At 48.9% G+C, this 12,741-nt stretch overlaps 1 protein-coding gene and 1 pseudogene across 2 annotated transcripts in view; one reads left to right on the forward strand and one right to left on the reverse strand.

Annotated features, from left to right (window-relative positions):
• Positions 1 to 4,881: 4,881 nt before the first annotated feature.
• Positions 4,882 to 5,765, reverse strand: LOC116533469 (annotated as a pseudogene).
• A 15-nt stretch (positions 5,766 to 5,780) lies between these two features.
• Positions 5,781 to 12,741, forward strand: part of PDE10A (phosphodiesterase 10A) — a 685,830-nt gene continuing 678,869 nt past the window's right edge. Inside the window, exon 1 of one of the 2 annotated variants that reach the window (XM_032253236.1) lies at positions 5,781 to 6,392. Coding sequence is in view for 1 of the 2 variants with exons in the window: in XM_032253234.1 (XP_032109125.1) it covers positions 7,728 to 7,833 (106 nt within the window). In the remaining variant the exon portion in view is untranslated. Of the gene's footprint in view, positions 6,393 to 6,474; positions 7,834 to 12,741 lie in introns of those variants that run through there. The other variant, XM_032253234.1, reaches the window with a different exon arrangement.

Here is a 12,741-nt window from a genome sequence, read left to right on the forward strand (position 1 = left end):
TTGAGTCCTAGACCTTATTCTATGCAGTACAGGAAGATGGAGAGAACATCATAAAAGACATTATTGCATCCATTGACAAAACTGGGATATGGGCGATACGTGAGAGAAAAGGACTGCAGTAATGATGTAGCACTGTTGATATCAGTACTGTGTCTATATAAGACATTCTCTTTAAGAAAGTACGCATTGAAGCGTTTGGGCGGCAAGGGCCTAGAGAGGTGTAACTCACCTTTAGCTGCTTTAAAAAGCAGAGGGTGAGGGTTCACCTGATACATTGAGTGGGATAGGATGTTGACAAGAGGGGAACCTGGGTGACAGGCGTCATGGTTGTTTTTGGTATTATTCTTATTCTTGCAATTTTCTGTAAATTTGGAATTATTTCCAAATAAAAGCACAAAAATGTAGATGATGGAATTTAGATAGATGAACATATATAGAATAGCTAAGCTATGCCACTTACGGAAGAAGAATAAGAACAGATATGACATAGTATTTCTGCAATTACATGATTAGTTTAAAAATCCAAACATAATGCACAGCTGTAATGTCCTTCTTCTCAAAAAAGCTACTTCGAGACCTATTACAAATTTTCTAGGTTATATTATTTGACCTCCTTTTCCTTGGTTATTAACAGAGTATTTGGGAGCTGGAGAATTAGCCTTTTTAGATAATTTGATGTTCCTTTTACCTCTAAAAATCAATGATTAAATTCTGAATACTTTCAGATGTAGCCCATTCAGAGCTTTAAGCGAGCTTCTTCCAGACTCTCTGTGTTTCCTGTACTTATTTTAAAGTAGTTTCCCATAAGTTAGACATTTTTTTTATGTATAGAAATTATTGTGCTCAGCTGGTCAGTGTAATGAGGTGTCTTGGTCTGTTTTGTGCTGTTATAACAGAATACCTCAGACTGAGTAATTTATAAAGCACAGAAATGTATTTCTCATGGTTGTGGAGGCTAGGAAGTCCAAGATCAAGTTGCCAGCCTCTGGTGAGGGCTTTCTTGCTCCTCATCACATGGCAGAAGGGGGCAGAAGGGATTACCCCTCTTTTGTAAGCCCTTTTATAGTGCCCTTCATTTGTTCATGAAGGCAGAGCCTCAGGACCTAAACTTCTCACTAGGCCCCACTTTCCAGCACTGTTGTGCTGGGGTTTAAGTTTCAAACACATGGGTTTGGGATGGCACATTCAGAGCATAGCATGAGGGAAATATCAGTTTGTCTAGTGTGGGTGCTTATAAAGTAGTCTGTAAGCTACTTTGGTTTTGCTCATTTTTTCTGCACTATTCCTTGGAAGTGGACAGAATTAACACTCCATTTATCTGAAGGTCTGTCTTTTGCTCAGAATGAGAAGAACCTAAAAACACCCTTCCAAGAGAAGGGACAATGAAAAGGTCTGACTATGTGAAGCAGCTCTCACACTAAAGCTAAGCCCATCCACATGTCGGAAGTGCTGAAGCCTTACTCAGGGCATTTTTGTTCTTAAAGAACTCCTTAAGTTGTAGGGGGTCATTGTGGAAGCAGTAACACAGGGGTGAGGAAGCAAGGCCACTGATGGCCAAGTGGACACCTGGCATGGAGCAAATCGGGGAAGCATCTCAGAGAACTGCATTGCCTTTCCTAGCTCACGTGACAAATTTATCACCCTTACTATAGCTTAGATGAGATTTGCCCTGTAATTTGATCAGTTATATCTTTGATATGGGCAGAGGTGACCAGAGGAAAGGAAAAGAGTATTCTAGTGTTCACAAAGACTAATTGCCCACTGTAAAGTAACAAGGTGGCTTCTGGCTCCTACATCAGTCTCTCATGAGTCTTCATCTAAGCTCCCTTGACATTGATCTGCTCAGGTTAAGTTGATGGCATGGAGTTTCCAGATGTGCAGTACAGGTGACAGATTGTAAACTGCACTCATGCCACTGAAGTGGTGCCCAGCTAAGAGGGCTGGCATGAAGCGGCTGTCTGCCTCCTTGACACCAATGACCTTGTAATCCTCAGCAAAGTCTAACTTATTTCCAGGTTCTTCTGCAGAAGGTGGGCAATTACACATGCACTGTGGAAGTGTGGGCCTCCACATTCCTCCCCACATGGCTGAACTCTCCTCCTTTAGCTCCTTACCCCAGAACAGCCTCTTCTAGCTGTTCCTCCTGCCTCTGGTTTCACCTCCTTCTGATCCACTCATCAACTTTCTAACTCAAACCTGTAGGACAGCATGTTGTCTCTTTTGTGAGGCCCTTCAGGGTACAGGCTCAACTCTTCAGCATGGACTGAAGGCCCTTCATCGTCTGTCCTCCCTCCAGCCTGGCACTGGCAGCCAAGCCACCCTGATGCCCAGTGTTCCAACCATGCCCCTCACTCCTGCCGCTGGGCCTTGTACACCTGCCTTCACTGTAGAGCTTCTCCAGGGCCGGCAAACCCAGCTCGGGTGCAGCTCCCCCTGTGGTCCTCTCTCCCACCGCTCTGGTGGCATGGGCTCCTGGGACTCCTGCACTGGCTGCCTTCATCAGTGCTGTTGTCAGCACCTCGACACCTTGATGGTGTGCCTGCCCCTCTCCTCTGCTCCTCAATGGGAAATCCCAGGACTTCATTCTGGGGCCCTAGAACTCAGCAGTTATTAAATGACTGAAATGTTTGACATCGAATTTGGGTTCTTCAAAGCTCCAGAAACAAGGATGTTTACTTGCTGATGAGAAGGGATGCGAACCCACTGAAGCAGGAGAGGAGGGAAGGAGCAGAAGTTTGAGAACACAGGTAAGCCCGAAGGTCCCCTTACCTCTCCTGTGGCCAAGGGCTAGGTGGGTGGGCCCATAAGTGCCCGTGGCAGGCTTGAGGCAGGAAAGAAAAGAAGACTAATGGAGAAGGAGAGAAAAAAAATGTAGAAGGGAAAGAAGGGATAGAAGAAGAAAGTGAGGAAGGTAGAGAGATTGTCACTGCATTTCTCAGGAATCACCAGAAATGTGGCAGTGGTCTTGGGCAGACACACACACACACACACACACACACACACACACACACACACACACACACACATTTAATGTGAGAGGTCACTATGGCAGAGAAATGGCCTTTGCCAGCCTCCAAGCTCACTTTCCTCTACGTTCTAAGAGATGAATCTAGTGACTTCTGAATGTGTGGTGAGAGGAAAGAAAGTTTGATGAGGTTACATAGTTTTTATGCAATTATAAGCAAAGGCAATGCTCCCTGCCATTAGGAAGCTGACAGGGTGCTGGGAAAGGAGACTGAACAAGGCAGAGAAGTCAACCACCAGCAATGCGTGGAAGAAGTAAAGCAAAGAAGGGTGGGAATCAGTGCTGGGAGAGGCGGTGTAGCCGTGTGTGGCGGGGTGGACTCTGGAGGCTTCTTGAGGTGCAAGAGGAAAGAATGTGAAAGAAGAAGAGACTCTGCCCTGCAGATATTCAGGACATCGGGCAGAGGAGTTTCTGGAGAGGATCAGCATCTGCAAAGGCTCTGAGTGGGGAGGGTGCCTGGTGGGCTCTAGGAAGGCCCATGTGGCTGAGAATAGAGTGAAGGAGGTGTAGGCAGAGTGAGAGCTGAGGGAGGTGGCAACAGCTATAATCCAGACAGGATGGGGGTGGGCTCGCCATTCACCAAGGTGGAAAAACTGTGGGAAGAGCAGGTTTGCGATGGGGTAAAACCAAGGGCCCATGGATCGCCATGTTAGGTTTCAGACACCTTCTAGACACCCCAGTGGAGCTGGTAACCAGATACAGAAATCCAGAGTCCCCTCCAAGGGGAGGGGTCTGGGCTAAATATATAAGTGCAAGCGTCCTTAGTATTCAGATTTAAACCCATGAGGCTGAGCGAGATCACCAAGGGAGCAGGGAGTGATGGAAAATAAAAGGTCCCCGGATGAGCCTTGGGACGCTGCAACATGAAGACAGTGGGAGACGGGCCTTCGGCAAACGGGACAGAGGGAATGTCCGGAGAGGCAGGACACAAATCAGCAGAGCGTCGGGAGCATCTGGAAAGCCAAGTGAAGGTCATGCCTTAAGGAGGCAGGAATGAGGGATTCTGTCCACTACAGTGGGTAAGTCATACAAGACATCTATGAACGGGCCCTTGGAGAGAGAGTTTGGGGTTGAATGGTGACCTTGGTAAAAGTGAGATATTGCAGGACAGCAGAAGCAGAACTCTTAAGAAAGTGTTGTGGAATGATTCAAGACCCAGAGAGAGGAGAAATGGCAGAGCCAGAGTCAGGGTAGCTGCAGTTTGCTGTGAAGGGCACAGAGAACCTGGGTGGAGATGGAGAGAGAAGGTGGAGTTAGAAAGTTATTTTTTTCCGTGGAGACACGACGTTATGTGTATGTGATGGGAAGGACCCAGGAGACAATTTGGGGGGAGTGCCAGTGCAGTTGTGTGGGGCTTCCCTCTCATGGCACAAGGGTTTGGGATCTAGCTCCCAGTGGCCTTTTCTGGGGCATGAGCACCAGGAGCACCAGAGGAGAAAGTCAAGACACTGGCATCTTCTTACGGCCCTTCTAGGACAGGCTGAACCACCAGGGGCTCTGCGCAGATGTCACCACACTCCCAGGCATGTCTGTTGTCACCTGGCCCAGAGCCCGGGTCCTTACGTTCACTTCAGCGACCTCTGTGCCGTCTGCCCATGGAGGCTTTTGGGTGCATTTATGAAGCTGCTCCCTGTTCTTGGTGTGCCTCAGAACTCAGTCCTTTAATTTCCTCCCACCCAGGGTCTGGCACTGGCCTCACCATCCCGCCGCTCCTGCAGCAGCTCTTTCTGGCGAGTGCAAGCCCACGAATTCCCCGAGAACCTGCTTCGTGTGGGAATTCGCTCAGCAGTCCCCTGCACGCACCCTCCCGCCGCGCCCTCCTTCCAGGCGCAGTGCGCCCCTGGGTGCTCGGGAAGGGAGGGCGCGCGGTCCTGGGCTGCCAGTGGTGCGCAGAGGAGGTGACGGGCTTGGCTTCAGGCCCCGCTGTGGGCCACGTGGGCGGGCGCTCCCTGCTCTGTTGCTACCGTCCTTGCTGCTTGAGGCCCTGGTCCCGGTCTCCATCTGTACTCTTCTTGGTGTGGGGACTGAGCGCAGTTCCCTACGTTTTGCGTCCCAGCTTCGCAGGGACAGAAAAGACCCCTGGTGTGTGTTGGGGAGAGCAGGCCTTTGGTCCCTCAAGGGTGGTCGTTTGGGGTCCCCCCAGCGCGCCAAGGCGAGGGCGCCTGTCCCCAAGCGGAAGGAGCGCCCCTAGCGCCGGCGACGTCTCTGCTGACCCGGTGGTCCCCGCGCGCGGGCATCCATCCATTCATTGCGACTCCCGGTGCGGCGGCCCTAGGTCTCCAACCGAATCAATGAATGGGAGGAGGAAAGAGAACCAATGTCTGTTTCCACTCCCTGCTTCCCCGCACCCCAGCCTCCCTCCAGGCAGAGTGAGCCGGACGCTTAGTGACAAGGGGCGGGGGTCGGGCGGGCGCGGGGGTCTGCGGGGGCGTGCAAGAGGGGGTGCGAGTGTGGCTGGAGACTGCACTATTTATATACTCTGGTGCTCCAGGACAAAGAGGGCAGATCTGAGTCACCCCCTCCCCCAGCCCCAGCCCCTCCCCTGCCCCTACTCCCGGTGGCTTTGATTTCGTGACCACCCCACCCGGGGGGGGGCAGCTGGCAGGTGCGGGGGTGGGAGCCGTCTCCGCGGGAGCAGCCGTGCCAAAGGTCCGGCTGCTGACGTCCGAGCGCCCGCTCCTGTCAATGAACGGCAGCGGCAGCCTGGGGACGGTTCTGGCAACGAGGCTACAGACGTCATCGCCTCCTGTTGGACGCGGGGGGGTGTCCGAGCAGCATCTCAGGCTTAAAGGGAAACTCTCTAAGTTCTGGGCAGCCAGGAGAGTCGTTCCTGAGAGCACATGCACCCCCAAATGTCAAGTGCACGCGGACACACACACATATACACTCACTCGCGCGCACACACACACACACACAGACACGCACACACAAGACACACATGTTCTGGAGAGAGAGGTCTGAGTCCGAAGTTGCTGCTGCTGCTGGGAGCTTGAGCGGAGATGGACCGGTCTTCATGGGCGTCCAGGGCGCCGGGTGCAGCTTTCCCTGAGACCCCCAGATGGAAAGGAGGAAAGGAGGAACCCCACACACTCGCCTTTTTCGAGAAGATCTGCGCGCACCCCAAAGTGCCCGGAGCCTTTGGAACCTGCCTTCGGAGCGGAGCGCGCGAGCGTGGTGGACAGGTCCCGAACTTGGCCAGCGGGCTCTCTTGGCAACTTGCTTTGCGCAGTTCTCCGTGGAACCCTGGACCCGCTGTGCTCCCAGCGCCTTGTCCGCTTTTTTTTTCCGTTTTCTTTCGCTCACTCTTTAAATTTATGAACCCGAAATGAAGCGGAAAGCAGATTTGCGCGTCAGCATACTTTGGCGGGTAAGTTCAGTTCCTTTTACCTATTATTTAACTCTTGATAATCCAGACAAACAATTCCATTCTTTGTGTGTGTGTGTGTGTGTGTGTGTGTGTGTGTGTGTGCGTGTGTGTACTTAGAAAGAACTTCCCGTCCTTTCCTTCCACCCTTTTTGGCAATAAGAAAACGTGTGTGCGCGTGTGGTGTGGTGTGTTTGTGGACGTACAGCTTGGGGGAAAGGGTGAGGCGTGGAATCAGAAGAAACGGGAGTTTATAAAGCCGGAAGACTCAAGGGTTTGCAGAGCAGGGCAGAGCGACTGCAGCCCGCCCCAGCGCGGACTCACAGCCTCGGGGCTCACGTTTGGCCCGAGGAGTTTGCGAGCTCCAAGTTCCCGGCGAGGGCTGCGCGCCAGCTGCAAACCGCAGCGGCTGCCGCGCCAGACCCGCAGGTGCCTCCCGAGCGGCCTGGAGAGGGTGGTGTGTGCTCCGCAACTTCCTTCCTCCCAAGCCGGCCGCCCTTCTCCAGTTCGCAATGGGGAGAGGACCCCCTAGTCTTCTGATCCTGCCTTTGCCGCCACTCTCTTCTCTTCCCCACCCCCCCAGTCTCTTTTGCAAAAGCTCCTATGATGTCATAGGGGAGGCGGGGGTCCGGAGTCCCCAGCACCTGGAAGCGTCACTGGATTGCATTCTGCAGCATTTTTTCTTCATCCCACCCAATTTTCCTTGCAACCCATTGAAAACGCATCCTCACCAAACACTGCGAACACTGCCCCCCGCTCCCCAACCACAGCCCAGCAGAAGACACCACTCCTCATAGCGAGACAGGGCCAGGAGTCCTCACAGCACCCCACCCCATCGGACCCCAAATGGGGAAGAAATCCGCTGAGGCACCCAAGGAGACTCTCCTCTCTGCTTTGATCTCTCCTCCCCTCTCGGCTCACCCTTTTAATTGAAGAAAAAGGAGGAAGGAGGAAGGAGAGAGAGACAGAGAGAGAGAGAGAGAGAGAAAGAGAGAGAGAGACACGGAGAGGGAGAGGGGGAGAGAGGGAGAGAGAGAGAGAGAGAGAGAGAGGCGCAACAGCCGCAAACAGTCTCCTAGACGTAGGGTTACACTGATGGACCCGATTGTAGGGTTTCTGCACTGAGTCCTGCCCCTCTGCCTTTCCTGCCATCCCAGGTCCCTTCCCCTCCTGAAGCAGCAGTCTCTTCCATCTCCCTCTCTGGTCTTTTCTCCCCACCCCTTTCCTCTGCACCTAACCTCCTCCCCTCCATCTAACCCCACCTTCACTCTCTTCTCCGAGCGGGGAGGGCTAGGGGGTGGGGAAAGAAAACCCCCAAATCCCCAGCCCTGGGCAGAGATGTCGAAGAAACGCAAAGCCCTCGAGGGTGGAGGAGGTGGCGGAGAACCCCAGCTCCCAGAGGAGGAACCCACTGCCTGGTTTGGGGACAGCAGCGAGGAGCAAGGTAGGGGGCGGGGAGGGGGAGGAGAAAAAGGAACAGGAGCACATGCAGGAAGACGTTTGGGAGTTGAGATCCCTCCGCAGGAATGCCCTCACCAGGCTTCATCAGAGCTCCCCATAGCAAGACAACTTGAGTAGACTTTTCCCCTACAGATGGGATTTTACGTGTTTCTTCAGGCTATGGGAGTGGGGTGGGAGAGAGCCGATTAGATAATGCTGGAGACCCAGATCTGTGTGGACTTGAAGCTGCGTGGGGAAGAAAGGAGGGTGGGGTGGGAAGGAACGGAAGAGGCCAGGAGGTATTGATTGGGGACAGCTGACTCTTTTCCCTCATGCCTGCCCAGCTGTCATGTGCATTGGTGTGGACACACTGTGCTGTGGTTGCAGAGCCTGCAGTAATGTCTACATGCAGGACACCTGTGTCCAGGGGGCAAGGGTGCCGGCCAGACCCCCCTCGTGTTTGTTGCTGATGAGGGACAGCAGGGAGGGACATTTGCTTCTCCCATGCTTCTCCAGTCCAGGGATGCTTAGGGCTGCGTCATGTGCAATCTTCATCCCCTGCACGGCCAGGGCCCTGTGCCTCCTCCTGAAGTTGGAGGTGAGGTTTTTGAAGCAAATGGGGTGATGTGCTGTGGTTTCAAGGGGAGTTGTGGTGGTGAAAGCATTTGGGTACTTCTTTGCCTAGAATAATCCCGGTGAAAAACCGAAGATGGAAAATTTCCTATGGAAACACAAGTGATATTTGGATATCTGATTTCCACATAAAGGAAACCCAGACAGACACCTTTCATTTCACTTAAAGCTTTCCGGATTTGGTTAAAAGTAGGCCCCAGTGAACTAGTCAAGATTTTTCTGGGCTGTGGTTAAAATGCAAAGGAAAAATGAACCAGATGGAGATGTTTTGTTGTTGGCTAAGCTGTGGAAAATTAGGTGAGCAGGCATGTGGAGGAGAATCTGACTCTGGATAGGTAGGCAGCTAGGTAGAGGGGTTGTTTACATGACCGATTCCTTCCTGCAACCCAGTCCTGTGGCCTGGGTGGTGGTAGGGGCCGAGCTGGGCAGAGCGCCAGGAGAGATGGGCTTGGGCTCTTGTCTCCAAAATGGAGGCGATGGCTCTTCTCCTTTGACGTCACAAGAATCACCAAGTCACACAAGTCCTTCCACGCAGAAAACATGAGTCTCTGTGTACACTGGCAACCTTCGGCATGGCTTGCATGCATTTCTAAACAAAGGACCTGCTCCTGCCATGCCCAGAAGGTGCTTTTTTGTTACACTGAAAGGAGGTGAGACGAAGCCACCACTTACCTCAAAAGTGGTTATTTCAGCAGCTACAGGCTTTGACTCTCTTTGCTCAGTTATGATTTCAGGGCAAAGGTAGGGCATTTCTTAAGTTACTTTTACTGAAAAAATGGCATTTGGTAAAAAATTCAAGTAATGCAGGTGACTTTGTTTGTATGGTTGGTATTTTTCCATCTTTGGGGGGATAATTCGGTATCACCATGAGGGTCTGGCAAATTCATCAGCTCCATACGCAGCATTTGGTTTTGACCTCGAGTTGCTTTGTAGAGGTACATGGCCTTTTCTTTTGGTTAAGAATAGATGAAGTCTATGGGAACTGAAACCATTCTTATGGTAAATAACAACCTTAATTTTTTAATGTTATTTTAATAATTAATAAATGCATGACTGCCTGATATAAAAAAGAAATGAGAATTGTATTTCAGCAAACATGTTTCATCTTTTCAGTGGAAATATTTGGTATTAGGATTTAAAAATATCTATGCTATGGAAGTCTGTACTACCAGCACCAAGTAATTCCCACATTCCCCAGGTAATATGAGCCTACAGAGAATATTTTGCAAGTCAGAATAGTCAACAGTAAGTACCTATATCCATAGTACTCAAAGACTATCATAATTTCAAAATGATTTATTGTACAATTGTTTTTTTAGCATAAAAATGTCTAAAGATTTTATTGTATTCTTTGTATTTGGCAACTAAAAATGCTACCTGGTAACTGTCTGAGAATATGTAACTGCAGAAACCATTAAGGGGTTAACACTCTACTACCATGGTGTTGGGAATATATTTCTTTTTTTGTTTGTTTTTTGTTTTTGAGACAGAGTCTCGCTCTGTTGCCATGTGCCAGGCTGGAGTGCAGTGGTGCGGTCTCAGCCCAATGCAACCTCTGCCTCCCAGGTTCAAGCAATTCTCCTGCCTCAGCCTCCAGAGTAGCTGGGACTACAGACGCACGCCCCCACGCCCAGCTAATTTTTCTATTTTAGTAGAGATGGGGTTTCACTATGTTGGCCAGGATGGTCTCAATTTCGTGACTTTGTGATCCACCGGCCTCGGCCTCCCAAGGTGTTGGAATTACAGGCGTGAGCCACCGCACCTGGCCTGGGAATATATTTCTTCGGGAAGTGGAAACCATGGCCCACGCCTGCAGTGGCGGGAGCACATCTGTGCCTTTCTGGTGAATGTCTGTGGTATATGGCTGTGTGTATTCACATCTGTGCATGCTTTCACAATGGGAAACCCAGGGGGCCAAGTGGATGACAGCGTTTGAGTGACAGCTGTTCATGACACATAGTCCCTCACCCATGATTAAGAAACTGCATTTTCTGTGCCTCTCAAACTCAGTGCTGTTGGTTTTTACCCCTTTGGGTCTCTAGGCCAAATTTGACCGTATGCATACTGCAAAACAGAGAAACGTATATACGTTGGTGTTGCTGATCTTGAACATCAGAGGGGTCATCTTTTAAATTCCAACAACTTAGAAGGTTTATGTTTGTTCATTTCAACCATTGAGAGTCTATTACAGCATGTATGAAATGAAGGCAACTGGAAATTGAGTTTCAGTGGTAGTCAATGATTTTACGATGGGCTGCTGGCAGGTTGGTTTGACCTGAAGTTTTAAATAGCTAATAGGCATATAGGCTGCCTAGAAAGGAATGTGGTGGGAACTTTGAAGCCGAGAACTAAAGCCCATCGGTCCTGTTCATGTCCTTCCCTACCACCATCCATGCCAGGGTGCACGTGGTCTCTGGCCATGACTGGGAAGTGCTCATTTCAGGTCCTGTGCTGATATTTCCTGGCTTTTGTGCTGTATGGCCCCTGTATTCTTAATAGTTTCTCTTTAGAAGATTCCTTATACTGATGAACATAGGATAGTAAGTGGGTCATTGTGTACACACTCGGATGGTTTTGGTTTCCTCCCGGACCTTGATAGATCCAGCCTGCTTAATTTAACTGGGTAAATGGAAGATGAAGTACATTATCCTACCTTAGACTGAATGTTTCTTTGGATGTCTGTTGAAGTTATTTGACATATGTACACACGTGTGTGTGAATGTGTCTGTAAAATCATGATTAGGATATGTTCCTCTTGTGGATAGCAGCTGGCTCTGTGTTCAATATGTGTGCAGTCTTTACTGATGGAAGATATTTGCATAAAATGCTAAACTTATAAGATTTTTCCTTTATAACTTAAAGAAAATTGGTGTGCAAATGGACCATGCGAATGACAATTTTGTTTCACTTTGTTTCTGCTTTTCTTAATTGCTTTGAACTTGGACATAAGAATGTGTTACAATGTTTGGTTAGCTACAACTGAATGGACATGTGGAAAGCTATATGGGAGGAGTCTGATGAACACACTGAATACTTGTGTTTATTGATCTTATAACTAATAAGAAAGCACTTCAATTTTTTAAATTCTCTTCACATTATTTTTGTATCAGTCTCTTTTCAAAGAATTATTATTTACTTAAAGAGTTTGGGTTAATCACAAGATACCTTATTAGTTATCTACACTGAAGAAGTAATACTAACTCTATTTTTCCACAGTTACACTGTGGAACAGGTACTGTTCTCTTAGTACCTGTAGGTTCTCTGAAATCCACCTCCACTCTCCCCTCTCCCCCTCTCCCCACTGTCACCCTAACTGGATGATCTTGCTTTGTCTTTCAGTTTTAACCTCCATGTCTTTTGAGATGGCTTTAGGTTGGGAAATTACGTAAGTGGTATATTATTACATCAAATTAATCTCATGAGTGTTTTAAAAGTAAGTAGTTCCTGTTTTTGATGAAATTAGTTAGGATCCTCCCCAGCTGAGTTTTCTGGGTTCTTGCCTTGGAAGTGTTTAAAGCCAACCAAAGGAGAGCCTCTGGCACCAAATGAATCTAGGGGATATTTGGGCATGACCGACTTATGCATTCCTTGAATTTCTTGAGCCATAGTGAAATATGGGTAGCTATTATGTTGTAAGATGAATCAATGACTGAGTGAACATATGGTTTTCAATAACTGCATATCTCTCCCTCTCTGATATTACAGTAATACCAGGATTTTGCAGTGTTCCTGTGTTATTTGTGGGTAGTTAGCTTTGGGAGAGCCTGAAACTGGGTAAGGAAAGTAGCTCAAGTTTATGCCTCTAAAACTAGTTAAAAGTGAATGTGTAGGTTGTTAACTGACCTACATCTACTTAACCCCCTACAATCAGCTGGATTGATCTTTCCAGTAGATTAATTTTTCTAATAGAATTGTTCAGATTGCCAATTTCTAAAATAACTCACAAAATATCTCTTAAATGGTGATTTATATCACTGATACTAAAATATGGGCATGACCCTCGGAAGGGGAGATCAATGTTAAAGACAAACAGACGGTCACACAAGCACACATTTTTACAGATGTTTGATGGCAAATGCGGTTATCGTTTAGACACTTTTTAAAGTTCTTCTGTTAGTTACTTTGGCTCCAAACCAGAAAGGCCATTACCATCCAGTGGGCCAAAGGAGGTGGAGGAGAGAGGGGATTTAGGGAAGGAAAGAAGTTCAAGAATGAAGGCTGCAAAATGGAATAGAGGCCTCAGTCCTCCCTCATCTTTGGGCCTGCCCCTGATTTTTTG

The sequence above is a fragment of the Sapajus apella genome, unplaced genomic scaffold (genome assembly GCF_009761245.1).
Source record: "Sapajus apella isolate SASKATOON/1434 unplaced genomic scaffold, GSC_monkey_1.0 scaffold82, whole genome shotgun sequence".
Lineage (NCBI taxonomy): Eukaryota > Metazoa > Chordata > Mammalia > Primates > Cebidae > Sapajus > Sapajus apella.